This window comes from Alligator sinensis, unplaced genomic scaffold, assembly GCF_000455745.1.
Source record: "Alligator sinensis unplaced genomic scaffold, ASM45574v1 scaffold374_1, whole genome shotgun sequence".
In the NCBI taxonomy this organism is placed as follows: domain Eukaryota; kingdom Metazoa; phylum Chordata; order Crocodylia; family Alligatoridae; genus Alligator; species Alligator sinensis.
This window is the reverse complement of record NW_005842383.1, coordinates 1,273,686-1,300,828: the sequence shown is the minus strand read 5'-3', so window position 1 is coordinate 1,300,828 and position 27,143 is coordinate 1,273,686. Positions and strand designations below refer to the sequence as shown.

At 42.6% G+C, this 27,143-nt stretch overlaps 1 protein-coding gene across 1 annotated transcript in view; it reads left to right on the top strand.

Moving 5' to 3' along the window:
- The first annotated feature begins 3,108 nt into the window (after positions 1-3,108).
- The window catches only part of SNCG (synuclein gamma), a 31,004-nt gene continuing 6,969 nt past the window's right edge, over positions 3,109-27,143 (top strand). The window contains exons 1-3 of the mRNA XM_006029514.2: positions 3,109-3,366; positions 10,431-10,472; positions 11,112-11,239. Of these exons, the coding sequence (XP_006029576.1) occupies positions 3,246-3,366; positions 10,431-10,472; positions 11,112-11,239 (291 nt within the window). The 5' untranslated portion in view covers positions 3,109-3,245. The remainder of the gene's footprint in view (positions 3,367-10,430; positions 10,473-11,111; positions 11,240-27,143) is intronic.

The following is a 27,143-nucleotide window of genomic DNA, read 5'->3' as shown; positions in this document are numbered from 1 at the left end:
ATACAATACCAATATAAGCTGCTTTTAGCCTTGGAGTATGTTCCAAAAATATTAAGTGCCTCCGTTGCATTGCTTTTCAAGGTCATCAGGGAAGCAGAGTGTACAAAAGCCCTTAAAGCAGTAATGACTTGAAACCATGGTGGTTTGATATTTCATATATTTACTGATACTTTGCTTTTTAATGATATGGAGTACGGCATATACAGTTCCTCAGCACCCTGGACAATTATTTAAAATTAGAAAATTAAAATATGTTTCTAACTCAGACTCACCCCCTCAAAGCAGCTGTTCCTGATGAAAATAATAGCACCTTGCATCCTGGAGAGTACTGTATCCTTCCCTAACACTCCTCAAAGACCTGGAAGACATGAGCCCTGAGGCATTCCCTAAAGGTTGGTAAATCCAGACTATTTGAGACTAGAGTTCCACCCCCACAGACTACTTTACAGTCAGCCTTCTCTCATAAACATGTCCCCTGGAAACAGGTGAAGCAGTACGCTAGAAAAGGTATTTATTTCATACTATTTAAGGCCTATATGTCAAAACCAGGTGCTAAGGTGCATGGTTGACAGCTGAGAGATTGCAGGTTCAAGGCCATAGGAGAAGCGTTCATGATGGGGCCTGTCAGATTCTAATGAATCTGTGAATTCTGCTAAATACCTTGTCACAAGGACATGAATAAGGAAGGAAAGGTCAAAATCTACACATCATATATCTATATATATGTATGTATGATGCTCAAAACTGCAATGTTTCTAATCCTCATCCTCTAGTAATGTAATCATCTACTCATCCTCCAGTAATGTTTTGTAACCATTTATAATTAAAACCTTTAAATAAAAAGTAATGAGAGAAATCCCTCTTTCGGGAAGAAATCAAATTAAACTTTCTCCCAGTTCATTTTGTTTTGGGCTCTGAATCAACAAGGTGTTTAGCATATGAGTCACCCTACTGAAGATTTACTTGTACTTAAAGGCAGATGCATGCTATACCATCTTGCCGAATAGGGGCCTCCTATATTACTTATTATCTCTTAATATCAGGACTGAGGTGATAATTTTGTTACAGTTGTCTCAGGCTGGCTGGAACATAGCTCTCTCTGTTGATGCTACCTGGACTCTGTCTTACTAGCAAGCATTGAAGAAATGCAGGGCGAAATCCTGTTCTTCTAGAAGTCAATGGCAGTTTTTCTATTAATTTTAAGTGCAAAAAATCTTTGGGCTACTATGGCCAATCAGCTAATCAAAATAGATTTTCCTTTTTCAGGTGCTCCCTGCCAGAAGTATCCAGACTCAAGACACCTCTATTAAGACTCACGGCACCCCTTGCAAAATGTCCTCTTAGCTTTCACTCATTTTTTGAATATGGAAAAATAACAGCCCCATTCTTCTACTGCAAAAAAATCAGAAAAACCAGGTCAGAATGTTTTTAACATTATGGATTCCTATATAAAATCCCTATGTTTATTTTGTGAATCATATGTAGGTGTTTGCACACCTAACAATGCTAACATTTCGTGGCCTCCTTAAAAGGATCTCATGGCACCCTAGGGTGCCGCAGCACCCTGGCTGAGAATCATTGACCTAGCACAGCCAAAACAGATACAATCACAATCTCAATCAGATCTGTATTGGTACTGCATACATATTTTTTCTTTATTAGAATTGTCCAAACCAGAATCGGTATATTCTGAGACTTCCTTTGTATCTCCTATTTTTTCTTTTATTAAATGTTTAATGATTGATGCACTTACAATCTATCAGAGGTCTGAATCTTCTCAATGCAAATACAAATTCCCTTCTGTGTTATCATCAAGAACCTCTTAGAAATAAAAAATAAAAGATGATGTTGTAATGTTTTCCACATCACTATTCTTTTCCAGTTCTCCAATGGAAGATGGAAAAAAACCCCAATCATGCATGCGCATACATAATTGTAATATACAAGACAATAATAAAAATGATCTTGTCAACTTTTTATATGACCACATAGTCAATGCTATGGATGACATTAGGAAATAGCATAAAGATTGCTGTCAAAGCTAGTCCTGAGAATTTCAATTGCTCAGGAAGACAATAGCTATTTATACCACTCAGTACTTAAGACCTGTTTCAGCAAAGCAACCTAGTACATTTGTAGAGTACTTGAATAGTTCCGGTTTGCATAAAATTAAGAAAATGCTTTAAGTGTTCTGCTGAACTGAGGCCTTAATTCTGGATAGGTATGATAGGTAACCTAAAAGATTTCCACAGTCCCGTGTCAGCTCAAAGGTTTGATTTCCCCACAATACCCTGCAATACAGATTCTTGACACAAGCGATGATGCCTGTATAAAATGTTGTATCATTCTGCAGCAATTAAGCCATGTGTTATAGCAACACAAAGACCAGTAGCAAACAGGATTTCCACCCCCAAATTAATGTGAGTTTTCAAAGGCAAATGATTGTAACATGATGTCCAGGCAAAGAAAAATCCCTAATTTGCATTAAAAGTGCCTCGTGATGCTAACTTTAAAATTTCCTAATGTAAGTAAACATTACAACTCCCTTTAGTTGTGCATTCAGCTTTTTGCTAAAGTTTCTTATTCTTTCTTTCTGTTAGAGTTCAATACATTGGGATGTTCTTGTCAACCTCTGTTCTGTATGAGTTCTGGTAACTGCAAGCAAAAGAAACCAGACCCCATTTGCTGAGTTTAAAAGGCTACCTGCTGTACATGTTTGCCAGCTTCCAGTAACCCTCAAGAGCTCCCCTTTACTCTACCCCCCATGATCTCAGAGAGTTCTTTCAGAACTCCAGTGCTTTAGAGTTTAGCTGCTAAAACCTCTTTTTCCAGACAAAAGCATCCGCAGAGCATCCTTAAGTGAGAGCACTGCAGCAGATCTTAAAAGCTTTAACAACCTGGACTTTTTCCAAAAATCCTCACCTACCTTCTCCTCCCACCCTCCCTCTTCCTTCCCTTCCCTTCCTAAACCTTACCAAGCAGACCCATATCATTAATATTTCAGTATCAGTTATTCACAGGCATTGGCTACACTGCACTGCATCTCATCAATAAGAGCTAGCACAGGCTGCGTAGTTCACCACTCTGCCTTCGTCCAGCAGAGGAATAAGAGCAAAAGATAGCAAGAGACAGAGAGGGAAACATTAAACAGCCATTGAGATTGCATTGTGCAGTGTCCTGAGGTGCCTTTTTACCACTATTCCTCAGTCAAATTCTGCAGATAGTATCAAAATAATCAAGGAAGAATGGATGTCTTTAAGAAAGGTTTCTCCATTGCAAAAGAAGGTGTGGTAGCTGCTGCAGAAAAGACGAAACAGGGAGTGACTGAAGCCGCAGAGAAGACTAAAGAGGGTGTGATGTATGTAGGTAAGAGACACTTATTTTTAATACTTGATTGAGCATGAAATGCTTCATCTTAACTTGAAGAATGTTGCACAGGTAAAGCTTAGAACTGGCTGGCTGGAGGGCTGAACCCCATCCCCAGCACAGATACACTCAGTGCCTAACTCTGGGCTGTCAGAACCTTTCCATGCCTGTTTCCTCATCTGTAAAGCAGAGATAGTGAGTTACACTTACTTCAAAGGGAGAGTTGCCAAGTGCAAATGCATTTAGTGTCCAAAAGGCACCAAGATCCTCAGATGGAAGATATATGTTATGATTATTATTCACTGTTTGCTTTCAGGGTGGATCACAATCTCAATTTCACCTTCAACCAATTAGATGTGCAGTGACTGCAGATGTGGCGGCTCATGTTAAATTAGGCTAGTAGGAATGTTTGTTTCCAGCACCACCACCACACAGTTTGTTTCTGGCATCCTTCTCTATAAGCTCTGAGCTCTCTTTCCATTTTCCAGACTCACATCCATCCATCAGCTGCCTTTCCAAGAGGGACAAAACTTAAACTCCTCTAAATCTATGTTGCTCAATGGCTAGGTGCTGCATAACAGCATGGGCTGTTCCTTAGAAACATTCCTGGCATAATGAATTCTCTCTGTTTCCATTAACCTCACACCAACCATTTGAAAGTTGTCCTTGAAACCTGAAAACTACACCATCCGGTGATTATGCATGTAATCCTGATGCCAGAGAAAACCAGTGAACTAAAATATAGCACTGTTTTTGTAAGATTGCTTTCCCATGTCATACTCAGAAAATGATGGTTGCTATTTATTTGCTGGCTGTTGCTAAACTATGATTTTTAAATAGGAAAGTTTACATACAACCTCTTCCTGCTGTTAACACTGCATTATCCACAGAGTATCATTGCTGTATTTATAGAGCTTGAGATATGCATTTTCAAACTGCAGCAGAAATTAAAACTTTATTTGTAGCAATCTGGCCACATTTTAATTTCCAGTTTTATACAGCAATCTACTGACAAGGTACAGTGGATCCCACCCTTTACAGTATATATCTGGTACACATTTTAATTTGGATCTGAAATTCAGCACTGCAGAATCCTTTAAAAGACCTTTAAAAATAACTAAAAACAGTGATTTGTTAATCTCACACCTAACTGCCAAATGCTCAGATTGTTCTTGTACCCCATTGCTCATTTCTAGGCAATACGAGCAAGGTCAAACACGAACACTCAAATTTTTTATAAGTGTCTCTTCCAAAGAGTTTTAACATCTCCAGCCTTTGACTGTCATTTCATTTTTTCCAGTCATATTATCTGTAGAATATTCTGGCATGATCTTATGTCTAATCTTTTCAACAATTTTAATGCCTTCTTTTAAAGTTAAATTGTTGAATAAAAATCACGTTAGAGACCAACTTTGAGGCTCATGGGTAATTTTTAAACTCACATCAGGTAGTTTAATCAGGATTATAAAGTGCTCTCCATCTTTTTCATGATGCTGATTCATGGTCTGATCCTCTCCTAAATGGTGCTTGGGGCCTACTGCATGCCAGAAAATGTTCAGCCCTTTTCATAGGGGTCAAAGACTTCACAGAATGGGGTTGTTAAAAGCCAAATGATGATTTGGTTCAAACAAACAGAAGAGGTACATTCCTTTCCCCTATTATAATGGATGCAGTCACAATCTGCAAGCCAAAGCACCTTCCCTTGCTGTTTACCCTTTAGGATAGTTATCATGACACCCAATGAAACTCATTCTCTCCATATAACCTAAAAACAACTTCACTGTTTTAAGACACATTGTATAAAGGAACTTTAAAAGCTTAATGAGGAAAGAAGGCAGCTCTTGTGTAGTTGGAACCACTCAGGAATATTGAGGTCTTTTCCAGATATCAGGGGAGAGGCCCCAAACCAAAAGAAATTAAAAAAAAACAAGAGGGTGGATGGAAGAGGTTCAAGGCTCCTTTATTTGAACTATATTTTTAACATTACTTTGGTCTGATTAATCAAAAGCCACCACATCCCTAAGATTTCCAGTTAGCCAAGTGCCAGTATCAATACTGATGAGTCACTGGAACATGAGGTAAAATTGGTAGTCTGGCAAGATCTACTACAGGATACACCTTCCTGGAGTCTACAGTGTTGTCATGGTCCACTTGGCATCTTCACTCACATCACTAAGCCAGAAAGTTTCAGTGTCATAATCTACACTAGTGCTTGGGTGATTGCTAGCCTGTGATAATACTGCAGTGCGGTTTTAGGTTGAGGCATCAGCCATAGGTGTTTCCATTAGGGACAGCCATTCTATGGTAACTATCCAAGGGGCAAATGAAAGATTATATAGCATTTTTCAAAAGGAGAAGCACAAGTCCACCTGTCCGTGCTGCAGCTATTATTGAGATGATGGTTGCTGCAGATTCCTTCACAGTCATGGCATAAACAGCAGCTAACTCACTGTTCCAGATTGTTCGTTGGTGTAAACCGGCATAAAATCTACTGAAGTCAGTGGCGCCATACCAGTTTACACCAGTGGCAAATCTGATGCAGTACTGTTTGTCAGGTGCTGAGAAATACCAGGAAAGATCATCATCATCATCACATTCAGTAGGCAATGAAAAAGAAAAAATAAAATCCAGATCTTAACAAAGAGTGACTTCATACATCAGTCAGGAGATACCCTTTATGGATAAGGAGACCGCAAATGCCTCAAACATAAGTAGTATATACCCCATCCTGTTTTGTTGTTTTTGTAAGTGCCTGTTCCTATTACGCAGTTCTACACTATCACTATACTATAACTATTTACAAAACAAAGCTCATTAACATCTTGTAAAGCATAGGTTTTATTCCCTTTTCCAGCAGAGACAGGGATGGTATGAACATGTAAGTATACACTGAATGCTCTTCAGTTCACTAGCTGTTGCTTGCAGGCAAGTGTTGTGCTGGAAGGTCAGACTACAGGCAGCACATTATGAATGTTGACGTCTGAGTCATTGGGTGTGGTCTTGAGAAAATTATTTTTAAAAATCCATACTGCTACAAACTGCAGTGAATCTTTGCTGCTGTCACTTCTGCTTCTTTCATGAAATGCACTTAGAAATTTTTCTTTTGCCAAGCTCCCTCCTCTCATTATTTCCCATTATACAATAAGATTTTTAAAATTCATAGATATATACAAATCCTTGTTCCTTTCAGTCAAATAGGAGTTCTAGCAAAAAACAGATGTATGACAGAAGAAAAACTAATTAAAATTCTTGTCTGGATTGATATGTTTACTGAAAAATTAAAAGAAAAGAACATACAAAAACACAACAATCCTAATACATAAATTTAAGAAAGCTAATTAAGCAACTTGCTTTCTAGCAAACTGTTCTTTAGATATTGAAGCAACAACAAAGCAGGACAGGAAATGAATAGCTGTGCCTGGTGCAAGGAGTGCTTCTAGATTATATTAAGTATTAAAACTGGTTTATATTGGAAAGGGATAGCCTAGCTGGATGGGCACTTGTAGGAACAATGAACGTGAAAGCAGGGTTACATATAAATAGTGGGGAACAGGAGAGTCCCTGTTCTGCCGAGCACTACCAGGAGTAACTAGGAATAACGGCCACAAGTTGACTGAGAGTAGGTTCAGGCTAGTCATCAGAAAGCACTACTTCACAGTCAGGGTAGCTAGGATCTGGAACCATCTTCCAAGGGAAGTGGTGCTTGCTCCTACCTTGGGGGTCTTCAAAAGGAGGCTAGATAGACACCTTGCCGAGGTCATTTGACCCCAGCATTCTTTCCTGCCCATGGCAGGGGGTCGGACTTGATGATCTGCTCAGGTCCCTTCTGACCCTACCAACCATGAAACTAGGACTTAGTGCACTGCGCATATGTGGGGACTTTGTTAATGACTTTTGGGATTCATAGATTGCAGTCATAGTTTGTTTGCAATTCTGCTAATTGCTGTTATATAGGAGACTACTGCAATATGCCTTCTGGATATGTTAATACAGTGGGGGCTAACCTTTTTGGCAGGTATGTCACAAGCTAGTCCCTGCACAGTCCTTAGAGTGGCACTGTGACCCCCCTCCCCTGCCTGATCTGCTGCTCTGCTTTCTGCTTCCTGGCCTGTCACTGTTCTCCCTGCTCTCTCCCCAGTCTGCACTGTGCCTTTCACAAGAGGCTGCCGATGCCACTTTTTAACAGAGCCACTGCAGGGGCTTCCAACCAGCAAGTGATCTGACATAACATGCTGCAGCACCCAGGTACAACGGGGTCAGTACAGTCTGTAATTTCGTTCTGTAGGGGCCAGTTCTGCAAGATGCCAGGTGCCCCTACACTTTAGCACCTCACAGGACTCGGCAACTAAGTAACTATTTAAGAATTCATGCCATACATATTCAAAATTGTACTTAGAAATACCTGCAGCCTTACCACTACCATTACAGTGCATGGCAGTCTCAGAGTGAAACCTCAGAAAGACTTTGGGTTAGATCCACAAAAGGAATTATATCTGTAAATTTCACCTAATTCCCCTTTTAGGCTCCCAAGGCCAAAACCACAATTTTCAAAACCCTTGCTTAGCATTCAGCTCAGCCTGGAGGCACATAATAACCACAGACGCTCCAGTTTTAAAAATTACAACACCCTAGGTGCCAAACGGTGTGTTTCTGAGATGTGCAAAAATACTACAGTCTCTACAGTGCTGAACAGCTTGGCACATAGCTCATTCACAAACCAGGACAATTTCCAGCCATGTCACTTAGGCTGACAGGTTTACCTGATCTGGTAGATGTGCTCAATGTGTAATAACAAGAGAACATGATGGTGTTCCCTTTTATGTAATACTTCAGTGGTTTCAGAATTCACCCAGAATGTGGGAGACCTGGATTAAATCCCCTTTTCTGCAAGAGGGCAGCTATACCCACCTTTCTCCTGTCTTAGGAGACTACCCTAGTCACCAGGCTATAGCTTTTTTGGAGAGGGAGCATTCTGCCTGTCTTGTTGAGGGAGTTCTGTTTAGCATGGAATGAGTAAAGGATTATATCTCCAGGCAGACCAAGCAAGAATCTCACCTAATGGTTCAAGCACTCATGTTCTAAACTAGTCATTGTACTGAAGAGTATTTCACTATTTTATATTAAAGTAGTCAGTGATTCAGTAACAGAGATCCAGATCTCCCCCTTCCCAGATGAGTGACCCATCACTAAGCAACAGTGTCATGCCCTCGTCTTTCTAGCCCAATTTATTTTTAATCCTTAATCTTTATTTACTCCATGCAGACACGCAGCAAGTTCATCAGGAGGGGATAAGTGGGTTTCAAATAACACCACAGGAGCCTGCATCTTCAAGGTTTGGACACTCTCCTGGGAGGGAAGACTTTGAATTCTCTTATGGAGAAAAGGAAATGTAACCCAGGTCTTCCACATTCTGGCCAAGTGCTATATTCACTAAGTGGATAAAACAGTATCATCTTCATTAAGGGTTTTTGTGAAAAATCTGAATCATTAATTAGGCTTGCTCAGAAAATACATATTGAATCAAAGCCTGCAGGAAATATAAGCAGAGAAACACCTAATTTGTGGATCCTGACAAGAATTAGGCATGAGACAGGTATCAAGTTGCTCAGAACAGAAAAGACTGATGCATGGTGCTTTAGGCAGACTAATTTGGATTTGCTTAATGACAGTTCTGATAAGCCTACTTTCATACTAATTAACTTACCTGCATGCCATTTGGACATGGCTGTGCTCTTTCCAAGTTCAAAGTGAAGTGGTATGCTTGAGGGCACCAGTGTTTAGCACAGGAAATATACACATCACATTTACTTGAATACAAGATGCAGCTTTTCCCCCCAGTCAGCATGGGGGGAAACCTCATTAAATACATTGTCATTTATCTTTGAACTGCTGCTGAAACAGCATATGCCCAGTAAATAAAATCAACTATCAAGGAATATCATGAATAGTTTGCTGGGTCTATGTTCAAGTGGCTTAGGGAGTTGTGGTAGAAGGGCACAGGGAGGCATCACTTTTAAGTGAGGTGGCAGCCTCTGCTGTTAATTTCAATCAATGGTGTGACACAGGAAAAAAAAAGATAGTTTATACTATATATAAGTAGGTATACAAGTGCTGCTTAAAAATATGTTTTTGAAGTCCCTGTGCTAAAGCTTGCAGCAGTTTTTAAAAGTCAAATGCATAAATTTTGGATGAACTAGTCTATGGGTACTATATGCAAATAACTACAGGTATATTTAATTCAAGGTCAGTTTTTTCAAATTTGTTTCTCACTTCCATGTGCTCAGGGAGAGCAGGGTCTGGCATTTAGGAGAGTGAAAGGAGCTGCAGGGGGAAGAAGCTGTAGGGGGCAAAGGACCTACCAGATCTGCCAGATTTATTTTCCTTGGTGTAGCACTGAGAGGAGGCCAAATTCAAGACAAACATCCAATTAGATTCTATACCTGAAAAATTATACCAAATGTATACATTTTCCACATATAGAATCTAATTATGGGGAGGGTCATCTTAAAATCAGGGTCATCTTTATTTGAGTAAATATGGTATATGTATATGTAGCTTCAGTCCTTTGTGAATCTAACTCTGGGTTTCTCCAAACCTACTCCTATGTGACAAAATCCCAGTTCACTGTATAGAACTGTATAGACCCTATAAAATAGGGTGTGCCACAGATAATGCTAACTTCAGATCAAAGTCATATTTGAAAACATGAAAAAGGAAATTATATTTATTTCTTTTCAATAATTGTGATTGATCTGCCTACAATGTATAAAAGCTATTTCTTAATTTGAAAAAAATATCAGGGAGATTGTTTCTTACTTGGCACTTAAATAATCAATCCTTTTCAGGTGGAAACATCTTCAAATAAATGCACATTAACATTTATTGGAGTAATCCTACCACTATTCCCATTGAAGAGCTACTCCAGAGCTCTGCAGCTGTTTCAAATATATTTCAACAGCAACAGCTCAGAACCACCATACCAGAAGAGAAGAGAAAGTAGTCTGCTTATAAGAACCATATGGGATAATATGGATGATCATAGGGTTCTATGTTTCCTTTTACAGGCACCAAAACCAAGGAAGGTGTAGTACAGAGTGTGAGTTCAGGTAAGAGCTCAACTTCTACAGGTTTGTATAAATCAATATGTACAACCATGTATTGCTGATAAGGCCATAATTCTTACCTGTGTAAAAATGAACAAACATGCATGGCTTACAGGATGCTTCATTTACTTCTAGAGCCTGTCAGAGAATGGGGATTGGTTCTGCTTATGAGATAATCAAAGATGCTTTCCAAATGGCACTGGATAATGCTGCAGGATGTTGCGCTTTCAGTACTGGTGAATGGACAAAAATGTTTCATAAGCAAAGCTGGTTGAAAAAACTACAATCTGACATTTTCATGACAGGAACTGAGAAAAGGTTGGATTGAAGATGTCTGGTACACTGCAGACTACTATATACAGAGCCTCTTTTGTACTAATGCTTTGGCCCACTGAAGACTGCTAAGTTTCAATACCTGCCTATTCTTGAGCTAAGCAGTCTAGGTGAGAATGAGCCCCCTTGTACTTTAAAATCAAAGGGTCTCTATGCAGACTAGATTATAAAAGTCCAGATTAGGAAGAGTGTTGAGCTAAATTCTGCTATTATTTCAGAGCAATCATAGGCTTAGTCAAACCCAATTAATTGAAAACTGATTTTTAACTTAGCTCACTAGCCTTTTGTTGACTTTTTGTTGATCACTAGTTGCTGAGAAGACCAAAGAGCAGGCCAATGTTGTGGGTGAAGCTGTGGTGGCCAGTGTGAATACAGTGGCAAACAAGACTGTAGAAGGAGCAGAGACCATTGTAGCAACCACAGGAGTGGTAAAAAAGGTACTTTTTTTCACTCGAGACCTGTGAAAGAGAAGAGGTTTGTTTTAGCATTACTTTCCTCAAACATTTAGAGAAGGTTTCTGAGGCTCTTACATTTTGAGTTTTTGTACCCACTTTTAAAATCAGAAAACCTGTTGTGATAATCAAGCGTAATACTGTTTAATAGAATACTTCCTATTGCTACATAAAGAGGTACCTCCTTATCTTCTGCTATGTAACACAGGTTAATATAGATGTATATATTAACTTAGAAATTCTTCAAAGGTAGCGTTACTCTGGGCATTATAGTCAAGATTTTCAAAAGTGACTAATTATTTGAGTGCCTCCATTTTTGTTCAGATTGTTTAATTGGATCTGGCTTTAAGAATGCTATAAGCTTCTATGCTCTACATGTCAAGTTGTCTTGTGTTAGGTCATACGGTCTATAAGCATAGAAATTAAAGTTATTAATATGTAGTAATAGCACCTGACATCTAAGATGATCTACATTTTTTTACATCAATAGTTCTCAACCTTTATAGACTCAAGGCCCTCCTCAGAAAATGCCAACTCTTAGCTTTCATTTTTTTTTTACTATGAAAAAAATGATAGAGAAATTCTTCTGTTGCAAAGAACTCAGAGAGACCACAACTGGTCAGCAAGTTTTTGCCACTATGGATTCCTATTTGAAATCTCTAAGTTTATCTTGTCAGTCATGTGTAGGTGTTTGTATACCTAACAGTGCTAATATTGGATGACACTCTGCAGCATCCTTAAAAGGTTTATATCGCCCAGGATGACAAGGCACTCTGGTTGAAAATCACTGCTTTACTTAGGGAACCAATCTACAAACCAGATCACAAGATTGGGTACCAGGAACATGTGAGTTTTATTCCCAGTTGTACTATATCTGTTCCTTCTGTGGCATTAGGCAAATATCTAATCTGCCAGCATTTGCTATCCTGTTTTAAATGGACCAAATAATATTTTTCAACCTCAGTGGTGTTTTGATAATGAGTCAGTACATATTTGTGAAATGCACATATGTTAGAACAGGATATTCACTTTACTCAAAACTACTGCAGGTTTGAGTCCTGCAGAGCCATAAAATATGTTGTACCAAGCCACAAAGTATGCATTTCAATCTGAGCTGTCCCAAAGGCAGTAGGTACTCAGAACTAAACATTATGGTTTAACTACAGCATTTCTATCTAAAACTGGCTCTATACCCAAGGTGTGACCCACCCCACTTGGGAGGGTCTGCTTAGACACAAAGCTTTGCTTCAGATCACCCTTTGTGTTGATGTGTAATTTAAAATCAAGTATAGAATTAAAATATACTAAAGCACCTTTTAATTTTGATTTCTTACTTTTGGGTTCTGTCATTTTCACTGAACACTCCAGAGTGGGGGAATGCTTTTTTATAAAAATATTGGGCTTGTCTCTACTCCCATTGAAGTGAACATGTTCATCTTCCATAGACTAAAGTCAGAGCAAGACAGGGCCTCAAAAAATAATTGCTGCCAGGTGTCTAAGCTGTGGAGACAGTTGGTGTGATCAAACTTTGAACGCACTTATTTACAACTTTCTTTCAGCCTTTTTGTAAGGCAGATCTCTGTTGCAGAACTGTGAAGACAGCTTAGAAGAACCTTATATATGCACCTCTTAATCCACTTCATTTTCAAATACACATATAAGCCACTTCTCCCCACCTCAAGAGAGTTAATACCTGTACACCTTAATTAGGACAGTACTTATTTGTCAACAATAGAGGGCGGTACTAATTTAGACCAGTTCTATCTAGTCCCTACTCTCCAGACACTTGACCCCTAAGAGATGCAAGATTGTCCTACCCTTCCTTTCCAATTCTGTGCTAACTTTGACAACAAATAGGCATCTGTTGATAAGAACCATGTGACCTAAATTATGCATTGGTTAAGCCAGTTTTAAACAAAGAAGCTCTGTTCTCAGATACCATGTGAAAGCTTTAGTTGGCTCAAAATTAATGGATGAGAAGCACATAAAAGAATAGAACTTCCTGGATGAAGGCAACATTGTTCATTAGGCAAGATGCTTTCCCAATGTGACAGTAAATAGCAACCATATTTGTAGTAGGCCTGTGGGAGTAGGCAGCTATTCAATCCGGCTTCAGATCCGGCCGATTCGGATACCAGCGATCTGATCCAGAGCTCTGGACCGGGTTCCCACTTCAATCCGGCCGAAGCGGCTGCACTTATCGCCTTGAAACTTGGCAGGCTTTGTGGTCTGAGCAGGGGCTACCACCCCTGCAGTTTTCAGCCCACTGCACCTTAACACACACAGGGTCACCTATGTCATGAGTTTTGCTTGTCAGCAGCTTGAGGTGAAGTTCCACCCAAACCCCTGCACCTATCACCTTGAAACTTGGCAGGCTTCATGGCCTCAGCAGGGGTGACAATCCCTGCAGTTTTCACCCCACTGTGGTGTAGCTCATACACGTGACATGAACTTTGCTTTCAAGAATTTGGGGTGCAGTTCCCCCCAAACTCCTGCACTGATCTTCTTGAAACTTGGCAGACTTTGTGGCCTAACCAGGGGCCACCACCCCTACAGTTTTCACCCCACTGTGGCTTACCACATACACATGACATGAGTTTTGCTTTCAGGAATTTGGGGTGCAGTTTCTCCCAAACCCCTGGACGTATCTTCTTGAAACTTCCCAGGCTTTGTGGTCTCCACAGGGGCTACCAATGCTGCAGTTTTCACCCCCCCTCCCACCCCATGGTGTAACACATACACTTGACATGAGTTTTGCTTTCAAGAATTTGGGGTGCAGTTCCCCCAAAACCCCTGCACCAATCTTCTTGAACCTTGGCATGCTTCATGCTCTCAATAGAGGCTACCATCTCTGCAAGTTTCATCCAAATCAGACAAAAAACAAAAAAGTTATAGATATTTAATCGATTCCCCATTATACCTATGGCCAGCTCTCCTAAGCGGCTCCAAAGCTTTTCCGAAATGGTTCAGAAAGCCTAAAGAAGCCAGAACTTCAATCTGGACATGCTGCTTCAGATGCAAAAGCATCCAAAGCTTCTCCGGATCCGAAGCACGGTCTGAAGCCTTGCTACAGCCCTAATTTGTAGCCCTGTGGAGCCCTTTGATAGAGCTAGTAGCTCTTTGGGTTTTTAACATGTTAGTGGGCCGAATCAAGAGAATTGACAACGACCAAAGCTAGACTCAGACTACCTAGCTATAAATTGAATCAAACCCAAGTGAGACTGACCAAAATTGTTCTAATCTTGTCAGACACCTAGGGCACCTATACACATGCAGCGGGGCTGCTCCAACGTGCTGTAATTACAGTGTTTCGGAGCAGATTCGATTAATTGAGTCTGCTGGAGCATGGTAATTACCGTACTCCAGCAGACTGCAGCATCACATGTATCAACATTTGCACACTGCAAAATGGCAGAGGGAGCACTTTAACTGAAGCTCGTTTGACAAGCTTTAGTTAAAGCACCCCCATCACCATTTTTTAGCATGGGGACACTGATTCACATGACATTCTGGGCTGTTTAATTAGAGCAGCTCCAAGAACCACTCTATTTCAAGTGCTCCTCTTGACACCCTTTCCCTCTCCCCAACACTCCTGGAGCACATGTATAAATGCCCTTAATGCTGTATTTGCTGTTAGGTCAGGAAATCTAGCAACTGCGTGAAACTAAACTTCTATATAAGGGATGAACTTGGTATTCCATACCTTATGGAAGTCTTTTAGCAAAGAAGAGGACTTACAACTACAAGCCATGCATTCTATGGTCTTGTAAAACAGGTAGAATGGAAAGAATGCAGTGCCAGAGGCGGATTAAAATTCATTGGGGCCCTAGGCCTGGGCCCCCCACCACAGCTTGGGCCCTGTTAACCATAGTCCAGGTCCTCCCTCCTGACCTGCGCCCTGCCCCACAGTCGCAGACTCTGTCCCCAGCTGGCACAGCAAGAGCAGCAGCCAGAGCAGAAGCCAGAGCAGAACATGCTGCCCCCCAGGCCCAGGGCAGGAGCTGTGGCTGCCCCCACCCACAGGTCCATGCAGGATCCAGAGCCTGGGGCCTGTACAACATTGTCCCATGGCTGGGTGGCACTGGGGGCACAGTACCTCAGTCTGCCAGGGGACCCCTCAACCCACTGCAGGTCAGTTTGGCTGCAAAGGTGCCCGGCAAATGTGTAGGACCTGGCTGCACTGGGACTGTCCCACCACCAGCAGATCCCGGCCATGTACCGTGCCAGGCTCCACTCCCTGCTGTTGGTGGCTCCAGTTGCCAGTGGCTCCAGCTACCCCCACAGCTCTGGCTTGGTTGCACCCTGTGCCCTACACCCTGCCTGGTACCTGGCACCCATGGCCTGCCATGTCATGCCTGTCCAAACTGGGCCAGCCACCAATTTCATCTATGTCAAGCTGCCACCCTTCCTCTCTATGCCTGCCTTCAGGCTCTGGGGTCCCCTGGACCTGGGCCCAGCTGGCCTGTGCATTAATCCACCTGCGACCTGTGCTGGCATGGAGCAAGACAGCCGGACTGGGGAAGTACAAACTGGGCTTCCTTATGACAGCAATGATGAATCAGCCTCTGCACGTTTAGCTTATGATGCATATATTGGACTAGCAGTGAACAGAACTCATGTTCACCCTTTGGTGGAGGGGAGCAGGCAGATGCCTGCAGTGGCTGAGGCCAGAATGCTGAGGGCACTCCCACATGCCTCCCAGTGTGTTGGACATTGCTGAGGGCAACCAAAAGCAGCAGAATGGGGGCTATCCTTCACTGGCTGTCGGGCACATGTCTCCCCGCCTCTGTCATCTGTGAGGCAGCTCTCAGCTGCAGGCAGCCAGCAGAAGGAAGCATGCTTTTTTCCCACTCAGTGGCATGGGGTCTCTGGGCTTTGTCCAGGGTGAAAGGTGCGGAGGTTCACCCCAGGCAGGACAAAGGTGGAGGAAGTAAGGCTTATGAGCTGTTGTTGAGAGGCAGTGCCAGCAGTGCACCTGGCCAGGTTGGCAGGGCACTGAGAGTCCCTTTTCTGTCCTGAGCCCTGGGACTACACACTGGAGTGGGTTTGGGAAGGGTTCAGAGGATTTCCACCCCCACTGAGCCAGCTCTGAGTTCCTGGCTAAAGCCACTTCCTCCTGTGCAGCTGTGGGGCTCCAGTCAGAGAGGTGGGAGGCATGCATGCCCTTGCAGCTACAGTGCTTAGTGGGGGGTGATTCCAGTGAGGGAATAGAAGCTGCATCCTGGGGAGCCCTTGCCCAAACCTGCCTGCTGCTAGTGCCAACTGCTGCCAGCTGGGCTGGTCAGCTCAGGATAATTGTTTTACAGGGGCAGGGGACGGGCTGCTGCCAACTCAGCTCAACACAGGGACCTGCTTCTGCCCCCGATCTCAGTGCTAGAATCACCCCCTGACTGACTGCAGCAACATCGGCATGGCTGCCACCCCTCCCTAGGGACTGGAGCCCTATAGCTGTACAAGGGGAGCTGCTGGCACCACCTCCCTACAACAGCTCACAAGCCCTGCTCCCCTATCCTATCTGCAGCTGGCAGAAAAGAGCTTGGGAATGGGGATGGCTAGGTGCTCAGCTGGAGTGGCTGAGCTGCAGCTCCCTATGAGGGAGGACTAGCGGGGGCTCACAAAGTCCCCTGGGACAACAGTGGACAGCGACCTACCTTCATTCATGAGCAGACCTCACACTGATGTTCGATAGACACCGGTAACCTAGATTGAGTAAATCTACATTGATCTAGATCTATCTTAGACCAGGATCTGCTATTTTTAAAGCAGTCTATGTGCCCTGAACTTCCATTCTGTTGACCAGCTTCTGACCACCTAAACCAGAAAAAGTGTAATGTCTGCACCTAGCCGAAGAGATTAGCTTGTTTCAAATTCCCTAGTAGTGCTGGTAACACTGAAATACTCAAGAAACCCTTGAACTCCTGAAGTTTAAGGGAGCTAATAGGGTTAACCCAGACCTTTGCTTCCCTTCCCCTGCCACTTCATTTAATTTTCAGAATAGATGCTAATGCCCCGATTCTTTTGTTCATTATCCCCATGGCAGCCCTCTTGAATTCTATCGGGTTGTCACAAGAGTGTATGAGAGAAGTATGTCATACGCTGCATTGAACACAATACTAGTTAGGTTCAGCTCAGGGCCATTAAACTTCCTTGGCCCTTCCAGACTGGATCTGGACCACAGGGGCTCCTTACAGGCCAGATCCATACAACAAGATTCCTTTGCTGGAGGTGGATCTAGACCTACCTCCAGGAGCAAGGAGAACAGCAACAGTGACGCCAGCATTAACTATGACATGTTCCTGAGCCCCTGGATTAACGCACCCATCACTTGCCCTTTCACTTCTGATATATGTCCCCAATACACCTGATATATGCTGGAATTTGGTAGCAGGTCCTACTAACGCTCACCCAACCCCCAAATTCCCAGCCGCTCCAGAAGCTCCCAGCCTGGGCTTTGTGGGCAGGAACCATCTTGGACACCCTGGAGCTAAACAGGAAGCTGAACAGGAAGGGCCAAGATGAGCCAAAGATAAATATATAGGACATGTAATTCTCTACTGTGCACTGTTTAGAAACATGATTCCCTGTTGGAATCAAGTCAATGATATTTGGGGTAAGAATTTTGTAACTCCATAGTGAACATTCAACAATATTGCAGCAGCTCTTGAATTTAGAAAGTAATACTCTGTATATCAGTTCTGTGGAGCATGTTCTCCTTTGTCTGACAGGGACCTGTCAATGTAACACACCTATGCCAAGTTAAAATGTTTTTTTGATGTTTGGGGCATCATACCTGGTAGGTGTGCACTAATGTAGTTGCCACAGTTTTTTAAGAGGTTAGACTAACACTTACATTGAATAGGGGGTTGGACTATAGCAGTGTTTCCCAACCTTTTCCAGCCCAAGGCACACATACATTAATAAAAATTTGCTGTGGCTCACCTTTTAAGGCATTCCCCATCCTCATACCTATTGTAGATCATTGCCATGGCAAAATTCTGAGGCACACCTGTTAATTTCTGACAGCACACTTTTGTGCCATGGCACACTGGGTAGAAAACACTGGACTACAGGACCTCCCTGAGATCACTTCCAGCCCCACGTTTCTAAGATTTCATGGTCCTGGGAGGGATTAGCATATATGATGTCAAATAATTTCACTGGGGGTACACAGCTGGCACCCAAGAGAGAACATCAAAGGAGGTTCAGTGCCATACAGGAAAAAATGTGACTGATAACTCTGGATGCAAATGAGGGTGCTAAGCATCCTCATCATCACTCATGTCACTGAGAAAATCTTTTTAATAATTTTTCTATTCTTTGCTTGGTTACCACTGTTGAACCACATACTCTTCAGCAGTAAACAAGCGTTGTTGGTTTTTTTTAGTCTTAGTGATTTGATCATATTTAATGCCACATTTTTTGTGAATTAGAACTATCAACATAGATATTTAAATTTCCTCTTTGCCCTGGGTAGATTGCACTGCTTTTGCACAAACTGACCTCCATTAAATGTCTTGGTCCTAGAGCAAAGATTAACTTTTCATCTGCATGACACAGCACTAAGTTTGCTGCATTGCAGATATCATGTGATCAGAAACAAGTGTGCTCTCTGTCTTATATTAAATGTTCCTCTGGGGATGAAGAATTTCCCCAGTACCTAATTTTCCATTTCTTTCATTTACATTTTTCAATTCTTTCATTTTTTTGCCTCTTTAGAACTAATTTTGTTAGTTGTAACACAATGTAGTTGCCAGTCCATGGCGCACACAGTTTAAAGTGGCTGTATTCCTCCTAAATTGAACTTGGCTAAATGTTTCAGTAGTTTTCAGTTATTTGCAGCCACCCTGTGTGCATTTAACTTGTTGAACATCATAACATCAACACTGACAAGTGCAAGGTACTGCACCTGGGGAGGAAGAACCAACAGCACACCTACAAACTGGGGAACTCCCCTCACCAGCACGGAGGCAGAAAAGGATCTTGAAGTCATTGTTTACTCAAAGATGAACATGGGCCTCCAATGTGGGGATGCAGTCAGAAAGGCTAACCGCACCTTATCATGCATCCACAGATGCATCACAGGCGGGTCCAAGGAGGTGATCCTTCCCCTCTATGCGACCTTGGTCAGGCCCCAGTTGGGGTACTGCATCCAGTTCTTGGCGCCACACTTCAGGAGGGATGTGGACAACATGGAGAGGGTCCAGAGGAGGGCCACCCGCATGATCAGGGGGCAGCAGGGCAGGTCCTATGAGGATAGACTACGGGATCTGAATCTGTTCAGCCTCCACAAGAGGAGGCTGAGGGGGGATCTGGTAGCCATCTATAAACTGGCCAAGGGTGACCAGCCGGCAATGGGAGAGTCCCTGTTCCCCCAAGCACTACCGGGAGTAACAAGGAACAACGGCCATAAGCTGACAGAGAACAGATCCAGGCTGGATATCAGGAGGCACTACTTCACAGTCAGGGCAACTAGGATCTGGAGGTCTTTAAGAGGAGGCTAGATAGACACCTTGCCGGGGTTGTTTGACCCCAGTACTCTTTCCTGCCCATGGCAGGAGGTCGGACTTGATGTTCTGCTCTGATCCCTTCCGACCCTACTAACTATGAAACTATGAAACTATAACTGGTTTATCTGCTTGATATACCACACCCATACATACTGATTACCTTAAGATCACATTTTCATAAAGGCTGCATATTTTTAATATGATGGTGGGGGTGGAAATCAAAGACTTGACATAAATGGGCCTAATTTTGTTACTCAAACTATAGTACAATCTCACTGGCATTTATGGGGCTTGACTGAAGGAATTAGAAGCAGAATCTGAGTAATTATTTTTTCATTATATGTATTCAGTTAGGGTGAAATTCAGTCATTGGAGCAGTGCAAAAGGGTGTATGGAAGCTCACGTGGTAGAATTACCAAAAAATTTTCTGCACCAATAAGGTTACACAGGCACAGGCAGAACCAGTAACTCAACAGTCTAATTATATCAGAATTAGGTTGAATGTACAACAGGGATTCTTCTCCTTTGTGGATAGTTTTCATGATAGTCTATCCTGACAAGCTCTTAAGCTGTTCTTCACCATGACATGGAGAAGATCACAAAAGTAGTTTGGCCTGGAATACCCTGCATGTGTGCATAGCGTCCTCTAGGTTTCATTCTCATTATGTCTAACTTCACATTTAAAACAAGCCATCACATGAGTAAAAAACCTATCCTACACTTATTCATGTGAGGATTTAGCCCTATAAATTGTGTATTAAAGACAGAAAAGCTACGCATTGTAATGCACTGTGATATGCTATATACGTAATACACTGCTATATGCGAATGTGCTCTGCTTATTATTAACAAAGACTGCTCTCTTAGTTACCACATCATTTAGAGTGCATTCATCCTAAACCCATTCACCTGAACAACCCTGCAGAATCTGTTGGTGTGTTTAACCTCTGAAAACCCTGAGAGAAACTGCTTGGAAGGGAGTGGCTTGGAACTAATGTCAAAGAGCACTGTTCATGCTTCACTGCCTGAAAACATTAGCTCCATGGTGAACAAATTCTCTCTATGTCTTCTGCAAGTTTGTATACCCTTTATTGGTTATAGTAGGCCAAGTTATTATCAGTTTCTCTAATTATATAGCTTTAAAGAAAGAAATCCTGCTTTCCAGAGAATGTGCAGTCTTTCCCCCAGTAACAGTATATCACAATCATAAAACTAAATCTGTTATTCAGGGCTGTAGCAACTCCTGTTACGATTTTTTGTACACCAACATTTTCTCCAATCTCATTTTCTCAAATACCTTGTTGTATGTGAGCTCTGTAGCCAAAGCAAAACTTAGCACAATTGAGGTTAATCTAAAAAGTCATTAATTTATTTTGTTTAACCTTGTAAACCTGTATCTTAATTTTTTAAGAAAGAAACTTCAAATTTGTGTCATTTAAATCAAAATCTACTAAATAGGACTACTTCCACTATGGTCACGTTCTAATTTTATGTGTTATCCACTATGAATATTTGAACATTTGACTGTTTTTTGAATTTTCTATAGACTTTATAAATTTTGCCAAAAGGTCTGGTCCAACATAAAATCTCCATTTCCAGGACAGCTATCTGCCATGATTTGTAAGCTTTGTCACCTGAACCATTCTTCTGTCTCCCCCTAATACTGTATTATCTTGTATTTCACTTACTATCATGTATGTACCCTTTCAATAATTTCAATAAAATATAATCTCCCTCTAGTAAAAGAAAAAAAATCCATACTATTTTTCCTTCTGAATGCTATCTAAAAGACTTAGGAAATTCCCAAACAAATAAGATTTTGTTTAGATATATTTAAGATTATCATTAGTGATATGGTGATGATTACGTTAAACTAGTTTTACTAGACTGTTGTTAAAAGTAAAGGCTGTAAATTAAAACTTAAAGCTAAAACTGAAAGGAACTGTTTTGCAATTCAGCAGTTCACTTATAATATCAATTCTGACCAGTTACCATATAACCAAGCTATAACAATGGTACCAAGTCGCTCCTATGGACCACAAATCATTGCCTCACTTTACAAACCAAAACACATCATCACATTTGAGGTCAAAACCCAAACACATGCCCTTCCCCAATTTAACCTTCCACTCCTTCATAACAACAATTGCTTGCCTCTCTTTATATATATTTGGGGGTGGCAGGTGTGTGTATCTCCATACATCTGGGCAGGCTCATGAAACAACATATTCACAGAGGCATCCTCTCACAGAAAGACAGACATTAACATTCTTTCAGCCACAAGTCATCCCGTAAAATATTGGCTAGGCACCTCCAGAACTTCATTTCTCTGTCTCATAACGAGACACTAAAGCCTCACATAAAAGAATTATATTGCTCTCCTGATGAATATGCAAATTCAATAGTTTAACTACAGTACATACTTCTATAGTAATCATCATCATAATATCTTAAAATATACTCTCTCTCTATATATATATAATGTGTCTTACAGTATCTACATATAGTACATATCTTACATAACTTAAAATATACTATATAGAGAGATACTATATATATAGAGAAAGAGAGTATATAAAATATACTATATATATATATATATATAATTATGAAATAATTAACTAATCATATGCCTATTGTGAACATGATATGGGGTAAGATTAAGTTTTGGATTGTAAAATTTTTGCCTGGATGGCTCAAATTTCTCTATAATAACATTGCTTACCTATAAAATCATTCTTTGAGTATTATGTTCATGAAAGTTTACCAAAAATAGTAAATTATACTATATTCCTGAAAGATTAGTTATAATACACGATAACAAAATACTGTATTATTAACAGATAATGCCATCATCAACTTTTACAAAGAATATTGTCCCATGGTATTTGGTTAAGCTATTTATCAGTAGGAACAGGAGCAATTATAACTAGTTTTTGCCAGCTTTTGGTTTAGAGAGAAAAAGTAGTTATATCTGATAGTTTTCAAGTAAAGAAATATGTCTCACATTCCAGTCACTTTCTTGAGTACTTTTCCCATTGAATATATGCAATGGAAATTTTGCCAAATAAGTGTTGGAGTGCCTCCCCTGAAATTAATCTTCCACAAGAAAGATATATTCAGTTGTGGCAACTGAAAATTCCCATTTGTTATTTGTAGATTATTTGCAAAATAAAAAAGTGGAAGAAATGCTTTGTATCTTGCTAACAAATGATTCTATAGTGCAGGATGCCATTTAGTAATACTGCAGTACTATCACTGGGGCTAATGGGAATGTTCATGCTGAGGGCTACAGGATTTAGGGCCTGAACTGCTAACTATATGCTGGAACAGTGGTGTGGCCAACCTTTCCGACAAGAGTGTCCCACTCTTTCTGAACCACATCCCAGGATACATACCTGATAGATTTTGCATCCTGGGGCACTGGAATGGAGGTTTAGGGGCTCACATCCAGCCCTGTAGAGCAGAGCAGAAGCAGGTTGCTGGTGCAAGAGAGGTGTCACTAGGAAGAGCCAGGTTAACACCTTTCCTGGCTCCACACCACCACAGTTTTATATGGCAAGTGAGGGTTCAAATCCCTGAATTCAATAGCAGCTGCAGAACCAGGGAAAACCTCCAATCTAGTGGCTGTCTTTACTGAGTACCTGAGGCTGACATGCCAGACACAGAAGCTGACCATGCCATTTGTGGCACAAGTTCTGTAGGTTGGCCACTCCTGTGTTTGCAGGTACTGTGCACCCTCAAATCCCATTGACTTTAAAGGGATTTCAGAAAGCTCAGCTTTATTAATTTAATCTTATTTGGGTCAATAATGAAAAGGACCATACAACTAACAGGAAATTCTAACTACGTATGAGACATAGGATAGAGATTTTTGCCACTTTGCTCTCCAATGGACATTAACTCATTAACATCCAAAAAGACATGTGCAAATCTAATCTTAAACATGCATTCTGAAAATTTAAGAATCTTCAGTAGGTACTGCTTGAAAATCCATGTTCCTCCAAGGAGTTAAAAAGCAGCTCCTCTTATTTGATGTGAATTGACTAAAAGAATTTGACTCTAAAATGTCACACCTACCACTCAAGTCACCAAGAGAAAGCAGAAATCTTTTGTGCCTTCATTATTTTACTCATAGCAGACCTCTTTGCTATATGGTGTGGAGGCTAACACAATGAAATCTGTTCCATAAAACATTAAGTGCAAAACAAACACTAACCTTACTAGCCAAATAAGTGCCATGTATAAAAAGCAAAGATTAAAATGAAAGAGACAAAGCCTGCACTAAAATGTAAACAGGCATTGCATTATTAATCCTGAGATACAGGGAAACACAAAGGCAAAACCTCTCTTTTTGCACAGTGATTTAATTAGTTAATATGCTTCCTGGTGATGCATGAAAAAATCGATTACTTTACCAGTCAGAATGAAATGTAAATGATACTGACAGCACTGAAATGATTAATTTCAACTGCTCTGACATTGACTGTGTAGCTGGCCAGTGACTGCGATCCTTCCAATCCCAGTGATTTGGGGGAGGGATGGAAAAACAGCATAAAAAGCAGCATTGTTTGAACTGAGCTGCTTTCTGCCTTGGGGTCAGTTACTGCCAGAAGCTCAGCAGTGTCAGAGAACAAAGGCTAGCATTCATTTCCTGCTTGCTAGCATAGCAAGTGGGATTCAGCAATACCTTTTGCTTTCTTTTTATAGCCTTTTATTTTATTATTATATTCATTGATTGATTCCTTTCAATTTATTCCTGCCCCAAAATGCTCTTTTAGTTTAGTCTACTGCAGGGGTCGGCAACCTCTGGCACACGTGCTGAGCATGGCACGCGAAGCCATTTTGCTTGGCACGCCACGGCCATCCCCGGCTCCAGGTAGTTGCTGCCAGCAATGGAGCCCAGGCTGCTCCCAGCAGGGCTTGCAGCATCCCAGCTGCCTGCTGGGCGTGTTCGTCGCTGCCAGCATCTCCCCAGAGCCGGGAGGCTTCAAACAGCTGTGCCAGGCTCTGGGCTCCAGCATCAGCTCCACACTGGCACATGCACTCACGCGTCAGAGCAGGTGGTGAGGGAGGGACCTGAGGCAGCACAGCCCCGGTCTCTACCCCGCTCCCGGCACGGAGGTGATAGCAGGGTTCTGGAGCCTGAGGCAGCTGTTTGTAGCCAGCCCGGGCTCTGGGCAGCTGCAGCAAGCAGCAGGCAGGCTGCAAACAGCTGTGCTGGGCTTCACAGCTCTGGCATCAGCTCCATGCTGGTGGTGACTGCATGCACACCTTGGGGCGGGCTGCGCTGCCCCGCTGTCCACCCCAAGGTTCCCGTGCCTGGGTGCGTGCAAGGGTGCAGAGCTAATGCTGGAGCCTGGAGCCCGGCACAGCTGTTTGGAGCCTCCCAGCTCTGGAGAGGTGCTGCCAGCCAAGAGCCCAGGCTGTTCCCAGCAGGCAGCTGGGATGTTGTAAGCCCTGCTGGGAGCATCCCGGGCTCCAGCAGCTACCCAGAGCCAGGGTAGCTGCTGGCAGCCACAGAACCCAGGCTGGAGGGCTTTGGGTGGGGGCAAGGGGCAGTAGGGCTGAGAGCCAGGGGCTTTGGGTGGGGGGCACAGGGTGGCAGGGCTGGGGGTTAGGGGCTTTGGGTGGGGGGCAAGGGGCACAAGCAGGGCATCCTGCCATGTACCCCTGGCTCTCATTTTTTTTTCTGCCATGCCAGCACTCTGGCACCTTCCGAGGTGGAACAACGGCCATAAGTTGATGGAGAGTAGATTCAGGCTACATATCAGGAGACACTACTTCACTGTCAGGGTAGCTAGGAGCTGGAACCAACTTCCAAGGAAAGTGGTACTTGCCCCTACCCTGGGGGTCTTCAAAAAGAGGCTAGACAGCCACCTAGCTGGTGTCATTTGACCCCAGCATCCTTTCCTGCCCATGGCAGGGGGTTGGACTAGATGATCTGCTTAGGTCCCTTCTGACTCTACCAACTATGAAACTATGAGGTAGGCATTGTGGTGTTTTTCAGCACTCCAGTCAAAAAATATTGCCTACCCCGGTCTACTGTGATTCTTTTCAAATCTGTGCTTTCTCTCTCAGTGTGCATTTTATTCATTGTGCAAGGAAGTACAGAATTATTATATTGCATATTATAATATAGAATTTATATAGGAAAACATACATATATACATATTTTTATTTTATTTATTACATACATACAAACATACATACATTACATAAATACACATACATACAATTATCTTATCTACATATATTACATACATCAGATAGATATCATTACAGAAGAAGAGAAAGATTTTCCAGCACACCAAGGCAAAGACAAGACACTGTGAAACACACCATGAAGCACGCTGGAAAGGCAGTTGGCAAGCCTTCATGGAGGGGCAGAAGAGGGGATAGAGGGAGAGCTGTAAATTCCCCCCCTCCCAAACTGAAACACAGCCTCTTTGCTACAACAAGCAGGCATGAGGCTTCCACTAGTTGTGCAGGCAGCAAGGAGAGGGGAGCAGTGCCAGTGCCACTGCCTGTGCCTGAGTCTGCATCCCCTCCAAGAGCACCAGCCATAACCCCCTCCACCGCCACAATGACAACAAGCAGCAGCACCAGCATGACAGTCTCCTCTACCCCCATTTCACTTCCCATGCTAAGCCTTCCAGTGCCAGAGAAAGAGCTGGAGCTGGAGCTGGAGCTGAGTGCCCTAGCAAGGGAAATTCAGGGGAAGGAGGCGGAATCATCTCAGTTTGTGCTCCACACCCCTTAAGTTTCCCCTAGAGCCAGGTCTCCTTCCCCAGAAGGGCTTCAGAGGAGGCTGAGGTAGAGGGTGTGGAGGCAAGTGACTCAGCTAAGCCTGCTCCTCTTGTTGCTGTGCCTCTGCCATCTGAGAAGGGGGAAACTGCAGCATCCACACATGCACCCACACCCCAGAAGTGAGTGGGTAGTGTGGTCTGGGATCATTTTGAGCTGGCAGATGATCCCACATATGCTATCTGCTTGCACTGCCAAGCAAAACCTAGCTGGGACAAGGGAACAAAACACATGAGCAAGCACCACAGGGATGCTGATGCATCTCCGTAAGCAACACCCCTTGCTCTTGCTCCTCCTTAACCTGGAACCAGTGGGAGCATGCCCAAAGGGAGGTCCCCGTCTCACTCAAAAGTCTCCATCCCCCACAAAGCCGAGGCAGGCCATCCTGGAACAGTGGGGGAGAGGTGGACAGAAAGGGGGGAGCATTGCAAGGGCGAGAGAGATCACCCAGAGCATTGGGGAGATGCTTGCTGTGGATGGCCAGCCCTTCTCCTTAGTTGAGCAACCAGCGTTCAGGTGGCTCATGGTGCTTGTGGCCCCATCATCATATCAAGTGCCCGCACACACCACCTTCA